At 44.8% G+C, this 20,145-nt stretch overlaps 1 protein-coding gene across 1 annotated transcript in view; it reads right to left on the minus strand.

Moving 5' to 3' along the window:
- The window catches only part of NID1 (nidogen 1), an 85,337-nt gene that overhangs the window by 58,726 nt on the left and 6,466 nt on the right, over positions 1-20,145 (minus strand). Inside the window, exons 2-5 of the mRNA XM_064383621.1 lie at positions 11,701-12,000; positions 8,246-8,472; positions 5,627-6,009; positions 2,286-2,435 (exon numbers count right to left, since the gene is read on the minus strand). Of these exons, the coding sequence (XP_064239691.1) occupies positions 2,286-2,435; positions 5,627-6,009; positions 8,246-8,472; positions 11,701-12,000 (1,060 nt within the window). The remainder of the gene's footprint in view (positions 1-2,285; positions 2,436-5,626; positions 6,010-8,245; positions 8,473-11,700; positions 12,001-20,145) is intronic.

Below are 20,145 nucleotides of genomic sequence, written 5' to 3' on the forward strand. Positions count from 1 at the left end.
CGGCATTTCAAGCTCGGATATTTGGGGTAAAAAGGGCTAATGAGGTTGCTCTTTAAGCATAAGCTTTTACTGTGGATTTTGGAAGCTTCTCCTGGGGTGGGGAAGGTATAAAAGCCAAGCTTGAAACAAAGAAGCAAAGGCACACCACCCGTGGGGTGATGGAATTCAGAAGGAAAGAGAAAACACTTTAGAGAAGTTAATAACATCTCTCAAAATTAATAAGTAAAGCATACTCAATTTTCTTTCACTGCTGAAGGTGGTATTTTTTTAAACCTCACTTTATCTAATGGTGACACAGAAGGAAATGATTTTTTGTTTTTAGCAACTTACAATGATAACGGATTTAACTGTAACTATGGCAGGCAGAGGGTCTGAAAAACCATTCTTCCAGCTGAGTTTTATTTAGTCAAATTTTGCAAAGCCATTGAAGTTCTACATGAAACACACAAGGAAAATGACCCACGACAAGTGAGATAATTTGTTGGCATCTGCTATTGGTTGAATGTCCCTTCCAAAACTCATATTGAAACTTAATCCCCAATGTGGTAGCATTTGGAAATGGGGCCTTTAAGAGGTGATTGGGTCATGACAGTTCTGCCCTGAAGAATGAATTAATCCAGTCATGGATTAATAGATTAATGGATTATCATCACAGGAATGGAACTGATGGTGTTTTTTGTTTTTTTTTTTTAAGACAGAGTCTGGCTCTGTCACCAGGCTGGAGTGCAGTGGCGCAATCTCAGCTCACTGCAACCTCCACCTCCAGGTTCAAGCAATTCTCCTGCCTCAGCCTCCCAAGTAGCTGAGACTACAGGCATGTGCCACCACACCCAGCTAATTTTTGTATTTTTAGTAGAGACGGGTTTTCACCATGTTGGCCAGGATGGTCTCCATCTCTTGACCTCGTGATCTGCCCATCTCAGCCTCCCAAAGTTGCTGGGATTAGAGGCGAGATCCACCGCCTCTAAATCAGTCTGGCCCTGGGACTGATGACTTTACAGGAAGAGGAAGAGAGACGTGAGCTAGCATGCTCAGCCCCCTGTGCCACCTCTGCAGAAAGCCCCCACCAGAAAGAAGGCCATCACCAGATACGGCTACTTGATCTTGGACTTCCCAGCCTCCATTAACTTTAAGAAATAAATTCTTTTTCTTTATGAATTACTCAGTTTCAGGAATTCTGTTATAAGCAACAGAAAAGTGACTAAGACATCATCTGAAGGGACGAACATTTAACATGGTGGGGTTTTCACCATTTTTACTTTAATTCTGGAATTTTTGAATGAATGTTACCAGGATCCCCAGACTTGCACAGAAAGGATTATCCTGACCATCTGCAAGCACCCAAATCAGTTGATCCTTTTGAGGGCAGAGTTTAGAATGGACGTTGGCCCGTCACCGAATCCATTTCGGTGTTGGCCACACAATGGGATTGGCACCCCAGCATTCACCGTGGTGCACCCCTGATGCTCAATCATAACCATGCTATGACATCAGGAGCACCAGGAAAGAGAGACAGGAGGGAGAGGATGATGGAATAAACTTTACCTGCCACAGACTTTGGTCTAAGCCAGCCTTCTGTGGCCCTGCTGGGGCTTGACAACCATTATTATAGGTCTGGCCAGGCACGGTGGCTCACATCTGTAACCCCAGCACTTTGGGAGGCCAAGGCAGGCAGATCACCTGAGGTCAGGAGTTCGAGACCAGTCTGGCCAACATAGTGAAACCCCATCTCTACTAAAAATACAAAAATTATCTGGGTGTGGTGGTGCATGCCTGTAATCCAAGCTACTTGGGAGGCTGAGGCAGGAGAATCACTTGAACCTGGGAGATGAAGGTTGCAGTAAGCTGAGGTCATGCCACTACACTCCAGCCTGGGAACAGAGTGAGACTCTGTTTCAAAAACAATGATAGGTCTGTGAGGAACACCACACAAAATTAGAGAGACTCTAAGAAAAAAAGACATGAAAAAGGTTTCAAAGAAATGGAGGAAAGTGAGGGGCATAATTTTAACACTACAGTCTTTGTGGCCACACTCCAGGCAGTTGCAAAGATGGGCTCCCAGTGGCTGTCCCCTGAGATGGAGAAACAGCAAGAAAGACTTTGCCATATTAGAAAAATGGGCCTTCCCAAGGGATGCCTGTAGAGAATATGAGAAAGAATGGGGAAAGAGAAAAACACGCCACACCTCTGGAGATGTGGGTAAAGGCAACATGGAAAACAAGCACCAAAACAAAAACTCCACTCCTCCTTCTCCCACATGAAATGGACACAGAAAAGCAAATTACCTTCCGCAACACATTGCCTTCCATTGCCCATATAGCCAGCGACACAGCTGCAGCAGAAGCCCGTGGCGTAGTCCCTGCACTCTGCATGCACCGAGCACTGGTGTCTGTTGCTGGCACACGTCTGGCGGGAATCCGTGTTATAGCTGAAAACTGGTCCAAGAAAACAATTGAACACTTGTAATCATTTCACACAGCTCTAGTCCAGTGGGCCCTCAAGCACTGCAGGGACTCACAGCTGCATGGGCAATTCAAGGGATCAGGCTTACTTAAGAAGATTAAAATCCACGGCAGGTAGCTACTTAAATAGTTATGTGAGCCTGGGCAACAAGGTAAAACCCCATCTCTACGAAAAATACAAAAATTAGCCGAGCATGGTAGCATGCACCTGTAGTCCCACCTACTGGAGGAGGCTGAGGTGGGAGGATCGCTTGAGCCTGGGTGGTTGAGGCTGCAGTGAGCTGTGATTGTACCACTGCACTCCAGCCTGGGCTACAGAGCCAGACCCTGTCTCAAAAAGATTTTAAAAAAATGTAATGTGGCTCCCCAACTCACATCACTGAGGCAAACAGGTCTAAAAGGAGTTGAGAAATCACAACATGATTATTAATTATTGAAAACTGCAGCTGGGTGTGGTGGCTCACGCCATAATCCCAGCACTTTGGGAGGCTGAGGCGGCCGATCACAAGGACTAAAGTTCAAGACCCAACTGGTGAACATGGTGAAACCCCATCTCTACTAAAAATACAAAAATTAGCTGGGCATGGTGGCACATGCCTGTATTCCCAGCTACTTGGAAGGCTGAGGCAGGAGAATTGCTTGAACCAGGACCTGGGAGGCAGAGGTTGCAGTGAGCCGAGATCACACCACTGCATTCCAGTCTGGGCTACAGAGCAAGACTCCATATCAAAAAAAAAAAAAAAATGGAAGAAAGAAAAGACAGAAAACTGCTAGAATCCAGTGAACTTGGCATCACTGAGTCAATATTAGATTAGAGCTATCCAATAGCAATCTTAGGATGGTGTCCATCTAGAGTAGTGAGAAGAATGAGCTTCACATTTGTGGGGACTCTTACTATACATACATATATATGTATATAGAAACATATATGTTATATATGTAATATATAAAATATAAATATATTACATATATGTAATAGATCTAAAATAGAAAACATGTTACATCATATACATATATGTATATTATATGTATAATATGTATATTATATGTATATAATATGTATATAATATGTATGTTATACATATAATATATGTTATATATTATATTATAATAGATAAAATACATTGATATATTATATGTAGTAGCATATATAATATATAGTATGTATAATTATATAATTTTTTTAACTTTTTTATTGTGGTAAAATATATATAACATAAAATTTGCCATTTTAACAACCTTAAAATATATACATATATTGTATCCTCCTTCCTCAGCCTCCCGAGTAGCTGGGACTACAGGCAGGTGCAATTGTGCCTGCCTTATATTTTTTTTTAAATTTTAAATCACTCCCCCAACATACTTTTTCCCCAAGGAATAATTTGGAAGCACTTATACTCAAAGGCTGAACAAAAATAATGCCCTCTTCACACCTGGGCTAAAAAGCCTTTGACCCGAGAAACAAAAAGAATGTCTCCCTATTTTAAATTTCCACCTTTCAAGTTCATTTTATTAGAATCATGAACTAGCTCATTATATTTAATAATCCAGAGCAAATTAATTTGGAATGAAGTTCAAAAGCACAAGAGGGGTGAACTTTTAGAGAGGATAATGATCCCATTTATAATTGACTGTTACGAGTGAAGATAAAAGCAGAGTTTAAGCCCAGTAGACTCTGAGTCCTACATACTGGGAAGGGAATTTCCGGCTTTATAAAGACAGCGTTTGGAGCAGAGAACACTTGAGCCCTGAACAGAACACGTGATGCTACTGATTGCTTAAACTCCAGCAGGCCATAATGACCTCCACTCAGGGGTCATTATGGCCTGTGTATATGTGAACTATTCAGATAACATCAGGAATGCAGTACTGGCCCCAGAAGACTGATCTTTCTCATAAACACAGGGGAATAACTGTGGCAGAGGGACAGAAAAACATCTGTTTTAGATGCATTCTGGGTGCAAATCTAGGAGGCTAGAGTGTAGTGATGCGATCTCAGCTCGCTGCAACCTCCCGTCTCCCAGGTTCAAGCGATTCTCCTGCCTCAGCCTCCTGAGTAGCTGGAATTACAGGTGTCCGCCACCATGCTCGGCTAATTTTTTGTATTTTTAGTAGAGACGGGGTTTCTCCATGTTGGCCAGAAAAGTCTTGAACTCCTGACCTCAGGTGATCCACCCACCTCGGCCTCCCAAATTGCTGGAATCACAGGCATGAGCCACCACACCCAGCTGGAACATCTTTTATAAGACAAACGAAAGCATCCCGGAGTTCTATTTTCCCTTAAAAATAGTTGACCAGAAAATGTACTGTAAAACTTTTTTTTTTTTTGAGAAGGAGTCTTGCTCTGTTGCCAGGCTGGAGTGCAGTGGCGCAATCTCAGCTCACTGCTACCTCCACCTCCCAGGTTCAAGCAATTCTCCTGCCTCAGTCTCCAGAGTAGCTGGGACTACAGGAGTGTGCATTATGCCCAGCTAATTTTTGTATTTTTAGTAGAGATGGGGTTTCACCATGTTGGCCAGGATGGTCTTGATCTCTTGACCTCGTGATCCACCCGCCCTGGTCTCCCAAAGTGCTGGGATTACAGGCGTGAGCCACCGCACCCAGTCCTATTTTTTTTTTAATGAGTATCTTCTTATACTGTGTGATTTTCTTTCTTCCTTTTTTTTTTTTTTTAATCTCCACAAACCAACTCTGAAACTGACAGAATCTAGGAAGAAAAATAATCAACAATTCTAATTCCAAAACCAAGAGGAAGTAAATGTCAAAGATAAGTTTCATAAACAGCCAAAAAACTTCTAAAATGTTTTTTCAGGTGGACGAATACATTTCTGGTCTGAGAAAGAAAATCTGATTTTCAAAATAATTCTAAAGCATGTTTTCTCTTTAAAACAGACAGAATGGAATACTAGGAAACTTGAAAGAAGACACACTCAACAGTCTCTAAAACCACAGTCCTAATCCCAAAAGATCAATGAGCATCTCTGAAGCCACTGGGCATATAACACCAAGGCTCCCCGGCTGTGAGAGTTCAGCCTCTACTTTCCCAAGCTCTTATCCTTACAAACCACCATATAATGCTCACAGCTGACATCTCCCCAGCAGTATGCCTGTCTGGGAGCCCAAACATCCAAGAACGTTACCAACTGCAGCTTAAATGGTCTTACCAACTCCTGTTTCCTCAACTTCATCCACATCTAGGACCTGCGGGTGCTGCTGGTGAAAAGTCTCCACTGCCAACTGGAAAGACCTGGTCCTCTCCGTGGGAGGTCCAAGGGGCTTTTCAGTAGCTGCCCGGCGTGGGGAGAGAATGCTGGGCACACTGTATGTGTCAGCACCTCCCCTTCTCAGAGCCTTGTAGGTGAAGGGCATGGTGCCCACATCCTCCAGGCCCGGACGAGTAGTCACCAGGACGTAATCTTCATCCTCATCATCATACTCTGCCCCATCTTCGGTTCCAAGTATCACGTCCGCGGGCACCACGCCACTGGTGGTGGCTGGACTCCCAATCTCAAACACCCAGACACCCTGCTGCCCAGAGTTGCTACTCCTAGGAAGAAGGACAGGCTTCTTAGAAACAGGCCAGCAACCCACCATCAGCCGCCACTACCCAAGCAGAGGGAGCCCCGGGGATCTGTGTTGGTCTGTAGCCCATCATCTGCAGTAAGGACTGGAGAGTGGACAGAGCACTGGCTACCATGTCTGGGCATCATGAGGCTGAGATAGTCTAGGGCTGTCTGGTGAGACTGTGTCCAAATGGGCACAATACTGGCACAAGCTCAGTCCCAGCCATTCCAAAGCTGGCTCCAGGGACATTGTCAGGACTTAAAAATCAACTTATTCATCCTAATTGCTGGTTACATGCCCTACTTTATGAGCTAAAGTGGCTCACAGAACTGACGGTAGCTTTAGGACTGAAGTCATTCATGTTCTCCACTATCTCTTTCCATGGCACAGTCTGATACAATAGAAAATACGTATTTGGTCTCTGTCCTCAGGTTCTGAAACAAGAGCTCCTAAAGCCCTAGGAATTTCTGGAGTGAGAAGAGTGTTTTTTATATGCTAATGAGCCAACTGATGGCTGGAGGCTCCTAGACAGTTTCAGGATGGAGGCTGGTGGCCAGAAAGACCAAGGCATGATTAGAGGGTTGGAATGTTCAGCTCTCTCCATTGCCTCCAGGGAGGAAAGATGGGCTGGAGATTGAGTCAATCGCCAATGATCAGTGATTTAATCAACCATGCCTATGTAATGAAACCACCATAAAAATCCTGAAATGATGGGTTCAGGGAGCTTCTGGGTTGAACACATCAAGGCACTGGAAGGGTGGTGTACCCAGAGAGGACATGGAATCCCTGCCCTCTTCCCCACACCTTGTCCTATTTCTCTCTTCCATTTGGTCGTTCCTGAGTTGTATCGTTTAGAACGAACTGGTAATAGGAAAGCATTTTTCTGTGTTATGTGAGCCATTCTAGCAAATTATCAAATCTGAGGAGTATGTCATGAAAACCCAAGATTCAAATAAAGACAGTGATGTGTGGGAGCTTATTTGTACTAGCTTGTGAGAGCTAGCTGTTAAAATTTTAGGAATTTCGCAAGCCAGTTATTAAACATAGCCATTCTAAACGATTAAATTAAATTAACAATTAATTAAAGTACATGAGCTTCTAATTAAACAAGTTATATTTTTTAAAAGGAAAAAATATCCAAAACTCATATTCTAATTCTCTTACTACTATCCATGCTCTTGAAATTATATATATTAAATCTGTTGTATCTTTATGGTGAGAATATATATAATGGTGCATGTTTTCTGAACTCTTCATTGAGTGACATGATGTTAACAACTTGAAATTGGCCGTGGTAGGAGTATTTACATCACAGAAACAGGCAAATGCTATAAATCAGGGCTCCCCCTGCCCTCATAAAACCAGTTGTTAAGCATTTACCAGCACTCTACTAAGTGAAGGGCAGAGGACTCTCAAGCTAGATTTGATGATATAAAATTCAAAGGTGGTTTTAGGGGATTCACTCTTGGTTTTTAAAGAATAATGGGAGAGGAAAGGTTTTAACTTTCAAAAACCAATTTGAGCTTTTCCCCCTTTTGCCAAATTCTACAACATAACCTGAAAGCACTATTTCGTTGTAAGAATTTTCCCCCAGTCAATGTGAAGGAAAGTTTTCTCAGCCTTGAGATCAAAGAAGCAGATAGGTTTGAATAACCCTTATTTCTAACTGAACTTAAAGAAAAAATGGTAAAAACTGTTTTAAGGCTGGGCGCAGTGGCTCACACCAGCACTCTGGGAGGCTGAGGTGGGCAGATCACCTGAGGTCAGGAGTTCAAGACCAGCCTAGCCAACATGGTGAAACCCCATCTAATCAATTTGTCTAAAATACAAAAATTAGCTGGGCATGGTGGCGCGCACCTGTGACCCCAGCTACTCCGGAAGCTGAGGCGAGAGAATCACTTGAACCTGGGAGGCGGAGGCTGCAGTGAGCCGAGATGGCGCCACTGCACTCCAGCCTGGGCAACAGAGTGAGACTGCGTCCCAAAAAAAAAAAAAAAAAAAAAACTGTTTTAAATGAGGATGATATCTAAAAAATAGGACAACTGTTCATTCTAAGAACATATTCCCTTAAGTTCATCAGAAAAAGAGTATTTCATAATATAAAAACTGTATGCAAAACTCAAATCCATAGGAACATGTTTAGGTAACTATAATAGCCATTACATTATCCTTATTAAAAAATATTATTGAGAGTTTACTGAAGAACAAACAAAGCATACTTGGCCAAATTTTCAATGGATTCTCTGTCATTAGCAAATATATTATAAGCTCCATTGCTCTTCCACAAGTATCCCACTGAACCTTGACTGAATGCCACCACTGCAGGGACTTGGCTGTTTTCCTTCTTTGAGAATGTCGTATGGAACTGCAGACCATCTTCAGGATAAAGGAAAATGGCATAGGAGCTGGAATCAGAGGAGGCTAGAACAGCCTGGAACGTGTTTCTCTGTGAAGATGAGTTAAAATTCAGTTACTTGGGAAAATATCTATAGATCTTAAAATGTGTTATTCACCAGCCGATATATAAAGAGTACAGAACTGTAAAGACACGGCAATATTCTCACCTTATTCTAAAAGAAGTACTTGTGTAGCAAGGACAAGGACTCCGGGATAGTTCCACTGAAATGTCCCTAAGGCTATGCCGACATGCCATTTTCTGATTCATTCATAAATATCTTCTGCATAACTGTGGCCCTAAGGCTAACAAAAAATTGTACAGATGGTACCTCCAGATGGTGGCCTAAAATCTCATGCAATTTAGGAAATTCTTACCCACAGAATTTGTTTCCATGGCCTGGCCTTTAAACATATTCAACCACATTCATCATTTAACAAACATTTACTGAACCAAAGCACCATACAGTAGGAAAAAAAAAAAAAAAAAAACATGAGATGTGGTAGAAAACAGACCTGGCTCCAAATCTTTGCTCTACTCATTAGTGGCTGTGTGACCTTGGGTATGATACCTGAGTTTCCTAAGCCTTGATGTTTGCATCTGTAAAATGGAGATAAAACCATCTCCTTCACAGAAATGAGGAAGACTACATGAGGTAACATCTGAAAGAGCAGGCTGGTCAGGTGTGGTGGCTCATGCCTATAATTCCAGCACTTTGGGAGGATGAGGTGGATGGATCACCTGAGGTCAGGAGTTCGAGACCAGCCTGACCAACATGGCAAAATCCTGTCTCTACTAAAAAAATTACAAAATTAGCTGGGCATGGTGGTGGGTGCCTGTAATCCCAGCTACCTGGGAGGCTGAAGCAGGAGAATCACTTGAACCCGGGAGGCGGAAGTTGCAGTGAGCCAAGATCACGCCATTGCACTCCAACCTGGGCAACAAGAGTAAAACTCTGTCTCAAAAAAAAAAAAAAAGCAGGCACACAGCAAGTATTCCTTAAATATTACACCTTTCCTACATGCCAGGCATCGTCCTGACCTCTGTGGATGTGAAGAAAAAAATAATGTGGTTCCCGCACTCACAAGAATCTACAGTCTAGATGGGAAGACTTACATGTGAACAAAATATTGCAAAACCTGAGGTTGGATTCTGTAATAGAAATATTTGCAAAGTGCTGTAGGAGCTGTAAGAGGAAGCGTCCCATGCCAGGAGGGGTGGTACTGGAGGAGGCTGCGGTCGGTCAAGGCCTCACGGGAGGCCCCAGTCTGAACAAGCAGGAGGAAGTTGCCACCTATAGGAGTGTCAGGGAGAGGACATCTCAAGCAGAGAGGACAGCCTGCACAAGATACTGCAGGGGGAATAAAGAGCGGAGGCAAGGTCAGGGAATTATACGGCATTTGGTATGGTGGCTGCAAAGGGCAGGCAGAGGTAGAACAGATTAGGCCCAAGGGGCAAGCAAGGGCCCCTCCATACTAGGGGTTGGGTGTTTATGGCCCAGGTGAATGGGAGGCACTTGAGACATTTAACACTTAAGCTGTTTCCAAGTTTCACACTCAGACAGATAACAGCTGGCGAGCAAAATGTGTCACATGGCCCGTAACAGACTTTCCCAAAGTGTGCTCTGTGGAATGTAATGCGTCCTTGCTGGAGCAGGGGAGGGAAGAGGTGTGGTCACAGGTTTGGACACTGCTCAGTTAAACAATATTAGGCAAGGCCGGGAGTGGTGGCTCACGCCTTTAGTCCCAGCTACTCAGGAGGCTGAGGCAAGAGAATCACTTGAACCCAGGAGATGGAGATTTCAGTGAGCCAAGATGGCACCACTGCACTCCAGCCTGGGTGACAGAGCAAGACTCTGTCTCCAAAAACAAAAAACAAAAAAAACAATATTAGGCAAGTTTCCTGACTGCAGGACTTTTCCGAGTGACTCACCAAGAGGGAGACACGGTTTTAGCATTTCCCAAACTAGAAGGCCTTTTCCTCAAGGACTATCTTGTGTTTTGAGGTACACACTTTAGGAGCCACCAGCCCGAAATATCTGCCACTTATATGAAGTGGTTTGGGACCCTTCAAGCTTCTCTCTTCCTCATTATCCTATAAATGTGAAGTTATGGTAGACAGAAATTCTTTTTCCAAGGGAAAATCGAGACCTGTCCTAAAAAGTCACTTCAGGTCTAGCAATGAGTTCCCAACCTACTCAGATATCCTGCTTCCTTCAAGGGCAAACTCATGCTCCACAGCCCAGCCCTTCAGCCTTCCCTGAAGACTGCACCCGCAGAGATGCCAACCCTGGGTTATGGCAACACTTGGGTTCTGAACCACTCACATGGTCCAAATGATTCTTGCTTCCCCAACTCAAGTCTGGGCTCTACCTTTTTATCTTTGCATCCCTCAGGAGTGCTTTGTTATTTTAACCTATCATTTCATATCGATAATTTCTCTAATCAGAAACTATCCTTCCAGCTGGACCAGTGGCTCACACCTGTAATCCCAGCACTTTAGGAAGCCGAGGCGGGTGGATCACTTGAGGTCAGGAGTTCGAGACCAGCCTGGCCAACTTGGTGAAACCCCATCTCTACTAAAAATACAAAAATTAGCCAGTATGGTGGCCCGTGCCTGTAATCCCAGCTACTCGGGAGGCTGAGGCATGAGAATTGCATGAACCCGGGAGGCAGAGCCTGCAGTGAGCTGAGACTGCACTACTGCACTCCAGCCTGGGCAGACTCCATCGAAAGAAAGAGAAAGGAAAGAAAAAGAAAAGAAAGAAAGAAAGAAGAAAGAAAGAAGGAAGGAAAGAAAGAAGGAAGAAAGAAAGAAAGAAGGAAAGAAGGAAGGAAGGAGAGAGGGAGGAGGGAGGGAGGGAAGGATGGAAGGAAAGAGAGAGGAGGGAGGGAGGGAGGGAAGGAAGGAAGGAAGGGCGGGAGGGAGGGAGGGAAGGAAAGAAAAGCTATCCTTCCACTATCTGCCACCTGAGGTAAGGGCAGCCGGGGAATACCATTTATCAACCCTATTTTTGCCACATAGCAGTCTTGGCAGAAATTGGCTTTTTTTTATGTCTACTTGTCTTTGAAACATAGAGTTATACAGCCTTGCAGAAAAGCTTTTGGAGGTTTGGGTCCTGCAATAACCGCCTACTAGATTTCGCTTTGGATTTCCTGTCTGTATCAATGGTGTATGATGTATGTCATGATGTATGTCAAAGCAGCACAAAGCGTGAGACCAAAGTGTACGAAGACAATGTGTCCAACTCCCTGCACGTGGACCTGGAAGAGTGCTTACCTTGCCTTCCTGGTCTGGGTCCCGGCTGGGTCCTTGGTAGGGGGCCACGGATTCCCAAGTGACAACCACCACAGTACCAGGCTGGAAAGAGATCTCCGGGAACCCTCTCTGGACACACTCTGCTGCCCGCTGAGTAATGGAGGGGGAAAAGTCTTCTCGATAATAAACCTTCCCCAGGCCATCCGTCGTGTCCAAGTCTGCCAGGAAAGGGGCGACTGCACCGAATGTTGGTGGGAAGAGCCCGGGATGGGATTCTTTGGCCGGGGGTTCACTCGTGGCAATGATACCATTTGTGGTGACCTGTGCAAAACCAAGTGTGGTTAAAAGGAATGCAGAAACAAGTCCTTTCTCAGTAAGGCTGAGCACCCACTCCCAGAATACTGTCACCAGCACCCACGCTATGTGAAATACAACAGAATCTGAGAGAGATAGGAGCCTGAACTGCAAACCCCAGCATTCTTTTCTAGGCAAAATGGGCTGTGTAGGAGGAGAACAGGAGTCATTATTCAAATCCTAGTGAATTTACTCAGAAAAGGGAATAATCACTCCCTACTAGGACTTCTTAGTGCTGTGGGTACAAAGCACAATGTGAGATCCCATCTCTACACAAAAATACAAAAAATTAGCCAGGCTTGGTGGCCCGGGCCTGTAGTGCCAGCTACTTGGAAGGCTAAACTGGGTACTACTGGCTTATGGGCAGTACTACTGGGTACTTATGGGCACTGTGACTCACGCCTGTAATCCCATCACTTTGGGAGATCGAGGCAGGTGGATCACGAGGTCAGGAGTTCAAGACCAGCCTGGCCAACAAAATGGTGTAAACCTGGTCTCTACTAAAAATACAAAAATTAGCTGGGCATGATGATGGGCGCCTGTAATCCCTGCTACTTGGAAGGCTGAGGCAGGAGAATCACTTGAACCCGGGAGGTGGAGGTTGCAGTGAGCCGAGATCACGTCATTGCATTCCAGCCTGGGTGACAGAGCAAGACTCTGTCTTGGGGGCGGGGGTGGGGGGAAGGCTAGGTACTACTAATACCCATATTTTTCTAATGGGGAAAATTAGGCAAATTCATTAGTGTGTCCAAAGTTACCAAGTAATAAGTGGCAACACAGGGATTTGAACCCCTGGAGTCCGACTCTAAAATTGGTCCTTTTAATTACCTACATGAATTGCCTTCCTGAAATCAGTTATAACTGTCTATTAAAAGATATCACTGGCTGGGCGTGGTGGCTCACGCCTGTAATTCCAGCAGTTTGGGAGGCCAAGGCAGGCGGATCACTTGAGGTCAGGAGTTCAAGAACAGCCTGACCGATATGGTGAAACTAAAACTTCTCTACTAAAAATACAAAATTAGCTGGACATCGTGGCATGTGCCTGTAATCCCAGCTACTCAGGAGGCTGAGGCAGGGAAATCACTTGAGTCTGAGAGGTGGGGGTTGAAGTGAGCAGAGATTGCAGCATTGCACTCCAGCCTAGGCAACAAGACCCAAACTTTGTTTCTAAAGGTATCACTTCTTAAGCTAAAACCCATGCGCCTTGGGAAAATGGAAAAAGAGCCCCTGAGATACTGTGGCAAACAGACCCTTGGTGTGGAGGCACTCGGGCTCACCCACAAGGTCTGACACCCCCTCACTTTCTGGTTATTGCACAATCAACTGATGATGGAAGACAAAGCCAGTGGTCGTTTTCCTTAGAGAATCTGTGAATTGAAAGAAAAAAATTCCCTAGCTGGGCGAGGTGGCTCACACCTGTAATCCCAACACTTTGGGAAACGGAGGCGGGTAAATCACTTGAGGCCAGGAGTTCGAGACCAGCCTGGCCTTGAGCATGGCAAAACCCTGTCTCTACTAAAAATACAAAAAAATAATTAGCCAGGTGTGGTGGTGGGCGCCTGCAGTCCCAGCTACTCAGGAGACTGAGGCAGGAGAATAGCTTAAGCCCAGGAGGCAGAGGCTGCAGTGAGCCGAGATCGCACGGCTGCACTCCAGCCTGGGCAACAGAGCAAGACTGTCTCAAAAGAAAAAGAAAACAGAAAGAAAAAAGAAACAGAAATAGAAAAAAATTCCCTAATCAAAAGGGAGAGATTTTGGAAATGGCACTTTATTTTGCTCTTTAAGGAAAAATACGAATCCAGACTAGCAACTCTCAGTTGATAGAAGCACAGTGGGTTTTCCAGGCCACTATTTCCCTCCTCCCCCTCCTCCCCTTCCACCTCCTCCTCCCGCTCCTCCCCTTCCACCTCCTCCTCCTCTTTTTCCACCTCCTCCTCCTCTCCCTCCTCCTCCTCCCCTCCTTGCACCTCCTCATCCTCCCCTTCCACTTCCTCCTCCCTCTCCTCCCCTTCCACCTCCTCCTCCCCCTCCTCCCCTTCCACCTCCTCCTCCCCCTCCTCCCCTTCCACCTCCTCCTCCCCCTCCTCCTCCCCTTCCACCTCCTCCTCCTCTTTTTCCACCTCCTCCTCCTCTTTTTCCTCCTCCTCCTCTCCCTCCTCCTCCTCCTCCTCCTCCTGGCCACTATTTCCCTGCTCCTCCTCCTCCAGTCTCTTCACACCTCATTACAAGAGGCAGAAAAAAGAAAGGAACTAAAGACCGAACTCTCAATATGCCAGAAACTTGCTATTAATAAAAAGGTTCAATGTGCAGAACTGGTTGGAGACCAGGTAAGGGTTGGAACCAGAGCTCTGGGAGGGAAATGTGGACTTAAAACCCTCTTTTAATATGTTTAATATTTTTTAACCACGTTATGAGCTGTTAACTCTTTGGGAGACATATTTTCCAACATCACCTGGCACCAGCAAGGCTTTTCTAGAAGATGCTGGCAGGCTGTGGAGAAGGGAGTCAGACAAGGGGCTTCTCCCAGCTGGTCCCTGTCTCCCTTCCAGGAACCCAAGTATCTCCCAGCACAAGCATCCCAGGGAGCTGCCGTGCGGGAGCGTGGGAAACGGCTCACTTTCTCAAGCCGCCAGAAGTTGGCAGTGAACAGCTGCTGGTGGGAAGGGATCACACGGAGGCCACATACAGACAACTTAGTTTTAAAAAGCTGTTTTTCAGTGAAATTTAAATCAGTCCAATAATTTTGAAAACACTCTCAGTGTCTGTTATTATTTGGAGTCTAGGCACAGAAATGTTTCTATTTTCACAAGGAATGTTTTAAGAGTCAGATTTTTAGACAAATATCACGAAGCACTGCAAAGCTTTGGACAATGATTTAATAAACTTCTTTTCCTGGAGGTAACAATTAATAGCAAACTTGATGAACAATATTCCTGTCCAGTTGGGTGCAAGCCTCATTTTGCAAAATCCCTCAAATGCGTGATGCTCCTATTAGCCTTGATCCTTTTCTCCATCTTTTGAAAGTGCCATTCGGCAATTCAACAGCAGAAGGGCAGGGAGCAGAAAGGGAAAGGCCACAGGCTCTCAGGCGGGAAGAGGCACAGACTCAGGCACAATCCCCAAGGGGACTGGGCTGGGGAGTCCTCGGGCCCACGCGGCCGCCTGACACCCAGGCCAGCGTCATCATCAACATTCGCTTAGTTGGCAAAGCCAGAAAACTTGGAAGTGGGTCCCGGTTCCTTCTCTTTCTTACCAATGTCCTACCTCCAACATACAGCAGGTCCTCAAATAACGTCATTTCATTCAATGTTGTTTTGTTATAACATTGATGAGAAAAAACAAACAAACTATTTCTGGCTGGAGCCACCGTCCGTGTGGAGTGTGCACGTTCTCCCCGTGTCTGCATGGGTTTTCTCTGGGTGCTCTGGTTTCCTTCCACATCCCAAAGCTATGCGGACGTTGAATGAAGTGGTGCTAAACTGTCCGACGACGAGTGAGTGTGGGTGTGTGGGATACCCCTTGCAATGGACGGCATCCTGTCCAGGGTGGCTTCTGCATGGAACACTGTGCTGCTGGGATGGGCTCCAGCCACCCTGCACTCTGAACTAGAATAAGCAGTTGGAAAATGAATGAATGAATGAATATAAATTATCACAGAACAAATATTCCTCAAGTACAGGTAATCACCCAAATGCACACCAATAAATGATGCTGTGCCAAAGCACTCAGCAAGCGGCCGGATTTGTGATTGTTTTTGAACTTCATGGTGGTCAGAAGTGCTGACAATGCTGCTTCACAAGCATTTCTTCCTTGATTGAACCCACTACCACCATAACCTCCATCATTCACTGATTCATCAAAAATTGGGCAGATAATATCTTAGTTGTTTTTATCCATCTTTCTGAAATGTATGTGTAGCCACATTTACTTCAATGTTTAATACCAGAAACGTTTGGGGCTTCATATAGAAGTTTGGTGATGTGTTTGTGACCAGATATTAGCCTACAGTAAAATTGGTTTAGTTACGCATTGGTTAGCTCAAAGTCACAGTATCCAAGAACCTATCCACAATGTTGAGTGAGAACTTACTGTATCCAGCTCTTTCTCCATCTCAGCTACCACTAGCATGCCCCCGCCCAACCCCACCTCCTTAGACACATGGCTGACCCTTCTCCTTCAGGCCTCAGCTGAAATAGTGCCTTCTCAGAGAGCTTCCTGGATCCCTCCAGTGTAAGCTCCTTCCACTCACCCCTTTCTTTCTTCCTTTACACCGGCAGCCCCTGATAGAGATCTCTGCTTCCTATTCGTAGGTTCTGGCTGCTTTCCCCACTATGTGGTCATTCCTTCAGAGTCAGGGACTCCATTTGTCTTGGTCACACTATAGTTCCAGAGCTTACAGATGATCTGATACATACGAGTCTCCCCACTTCTTGACTTTCTCCAACAAAGGGGCAGGCAGGTTCAAAGCAGATGAAGACCTGTGCACCTGGGTTATTTTAGAAATAAAGCCTGAGGGCAAGCTCCATTGTAAGTGAGATGAAGGGCTACAGAATTGTTCATTACTGCTGTTCTTGCCACTGGAGTAAAATGTCAGTTACTAAAATAAAAGTGCATAACTTGAAATCAGTCATGATTCCAGATCTAACTGCCAGTTTACAGGAAATACAGGAGACGGAAGAACATGCTAATGGACACAATGGGATGCAATCAGCAAAATCCAGAATAGAAAACACTTGAATGGAGAAATACCTAGTTTTTTTAATAAATAAATTTTAAAGGAAAAAAAAAAGAGCTGGAGGTTTGGGGAGGACCTGTAGATTTTAAAAGTCCTAAAAGAACAGCCAGGCACAGTGGCTCATGTCTGTAATCCCAGCACTTTGGGAAGCCAAAGTGGGCAGATGACCTGTGGGCAGGAGTTTGAGACCAGCCTGACCAACATGGTGAAACCCTGTCTCTACTAAAAATCCAAAAAATTAGCTGGGCATGGTGGCAGATGCCTGTAATCTTGGCTACTTGGGAGGTTGAGGCAGAATTGCTTGAACCTGGGAGGAGGAGGTTGCAGTGAGCCGAGACCATGCACTCCAGCTTGGGCAACAAGAGAGAAACTCCAACTCAAAAAAAAAAAAAAGTCCTGGCCAGGCGCAGTGGCTCACCCCTGTAATCCTAGCACTTTGGGAAGCCGAGGCAGGCAGATTACCTGTGCTCAGGCGATCGCGGCCAGTCTGGGCAACACGGTGAAACCCCATCTCTACTAAAATACAAAAAATTAGCCGTGCGTAGCGGCATGCGCCTGTAGTCCCAGCTACTGGGCAGGCTGAGGCAGGGGAATTGCTTGAACTAGGGAGGCGGAGATTGCAGTAAGCCAAGATTGCACCACTGCATTCTAGCCTGGGTGACAGGGTGAGATTCTGTCTCAACAATAACAACAAAAAGTCCTAAGAGACCCGTCTACCAAATGCAATGTGTGGGGCTTTGTCTGGGCCCTGATTTAAACCAATCATCTGAAAAGCAAAAAAAAAAATTTCATGAAACCATTTGTATATTGGATGATATTAAGGAATTATTATCATTTCTTCAAGTGTGATCATGATTTTACTATTTTGTTTTTTAACATCTTAAAAAAAAAAACAAAATGGAGTCTCACTCTGTCACCCAGCCTGGAGTGTAGTGACACAATCTCAGCTTACTGCAACCTCTGCCTCTTGGGTTCAAGTGATTCTCCTGCCTCAGCCTCCCAAGTAGCTATGGGTGTCTGACACCATGCCTGGCTAATTTTTGTATTTTTAGTAGAGACAGGGTTTCACCATGTTGGCCAGGCTGGTCTCGAACTCCTGACCTCAAGTGATCCACCCCCCTCGGCCTCCCAAAGTGCTGGGATTACAGGTGTGAACCATGGCGCCCTGCCTTAAGAGTCTTTTCTTTTGAGGTACATTCTGAAATATTTACAAGAAGATAAAATATTTGGGATTTGCTTAAAAATAATTCAGTTTGGGGATAACGAGGGAACATTAGGAATAGGTGGGGACATTAATGAAAAGATGAGGGGAGGGGAGGAGAGGAGAGGAGGAGGGGAGGAGAGGAGAGGAGGAAGGGAGGGAGGGAGGAAGGGAGGGCAAGAAAGAAAGAAGGAAAGAAAGAAAGAAAGAGAAAGAAAGGAATAGAAAGGAAAAGAAAAGAAAACCTCCTTGAAAAACCTTGATAACCCTCAGCTCCTGTGATTGGCAAAGGCTCTTTTTCCCTTGGGAAGCCTTTCTGACCTCCCAATCAGGGTTTATCACATGTTTCTTTCTGTCTGCCCCTCTCTCTAAGTTTGCAATTGACATCTTAGATCCCTCACTTAGGGATCCTGACTCCCAATGACAGCAGCAGGTTCCTTGCTATGTTGATCATACCGCAAAACCCTCATGGACTGAATGCGTTTCTGAGAAAGCCCATCTGAATCACTGAGAGTGCTGCTAATAATAATAATGTAATACTATCATCTTAAGGTAACTTAAGGTAAGCAAATACTGCCTAGGTGAGGTTCTTTGTGAATTTCCATTAAGGAGTAGAAACTTCTTTATTGAAAAACAGCTATTTCCAGCCTGTTGAGCAATATAAATATTGCCCTGAAATAGTGCTTACAATATCAGCTCACACTGGGAAAAAGTCCCTTTAGCAAAGTTAAACTTCAGCTCAGTATGCAGCTAGTAAAACTAAATGCCCCTTTACAGAACCATGTCTTCCCACTCACCCCAAGAAACACAGCAAACAATACGGCTTTTCATCCCGCTGCCCTAGGGCAGAGCATGTCAATTATATCACAAAAAAACCCAGGATGAAAATGCCAAGCACCACATGGGTAACAGCTGGAACCATTTATGTACAATTGTTTCAAGCCAACTGAGAAGAAGGGGATGGACAGAGCACCTCACTTATAATGGGAGAGTGTCTCCCATCTTAGAAAGCACTTCCCGTCTCATTTCATCTTTAACGTGAACTTTCAGATAGCGTGAATCACTGGAGAAAGTCTATATGCAGATGCTCAATAAATTTAAAACTTATGTTAGATTTCTGATGTCCAAATTAGCCAGGCGTGGTGGGGCACTCCTGTAATCCCAGCTACTCAGGAGGCTGAGGCAGGAGAATTGCTTGAACCCAGGAGGCAGAGGTTGCGGTGAGCCGAGATTGTGCCACTGCGCTCCAGCCTGGGCAACAAGAGCAAAACTCTGTCTCAAAAAAAAAAGACTTCTGATATCCAAATACACCCTGAAAAAGTGAAACAACAGCCATTTGGGGGGGGCTTAAATGAGCCTAGTAACATTCCCCAGGGCAGAAAGCAGCCTGCAATAGTTCGGTGAGCCTTCTCCAAAACATGTGTGGTTAGAGAATACTTGAGGTAGAAACAAATAAGAAACAAACAGGGTCCTTTTACAAATGCAAATGACTGTACTGACAAAATAATGAAACTCGCAAAAGCAAACTCCATGGGTGGGAGGCAGCGGGAACTTAAAATAATTTAACATAAAGAGTGGAAAAGCAACAGACGCTGACTGAGTGTCACCTAATGTTGAGGTCCTTTAACAAGGCTGTTTTCATCGTTCAAAATTTCATACAACAGGCATTTAGTACAACCATCCCTCTTTTCGAATACATGAAACAGACAAGGAAATGACAAGAGATTTTAATTTAGCTTAACATCACACAGCCAGCACGTGATGGAACCAAGATCGGAACCCACATCTGCTGGAGTCCATAACCCGGGCTCTTTCTGTTACACTTGGCTGCCTAGTTTACAGACACTGGGGGCAAAAGTCGTGCAAGTTGCAATGTTTCTTGGGATGGCTTCAAAGTTAATGACAGGGCAGCTAGAAAAAGCTGGAAAACGCAAAGGGTCCAAAAAAAGGAAAACACAAAAAGGAAGTTTAGAAAATAGGCAAGTCTGGGACACAATCAAGGTGGAGACTGATTAATTTCAGCCCAGAGCCCACAAGACCTGGAGCCTAATCCGCTTGCAAGGCACTTCAGAGTTTACAAAGTGTTTTTACTTTAGTTATCTCGTTAAACCTAGTAAATTTGAATATCATTTTCATTCTTTGAGAAAAAAATGAGTTTCAGTTCCTATAACTTGCC

Source organism: Aotus nancymaae, unplaced genomic scaffold, assembly GCF_030222135.1.
Source record: "Aotus nancymaae isolate 86718 unplaced genomic scaffold, 86718_ANA_hifiasm-v0.15.2.pri h1tg000032l_0, whole genome shotgun sequence".
In the NCBI taxonomy this organism is placed as follows: Eukaryota; Metazoa; Chordata; class Mammalia; order Primates; family Aotidae; genus Aotus; species Aotus nancymaae.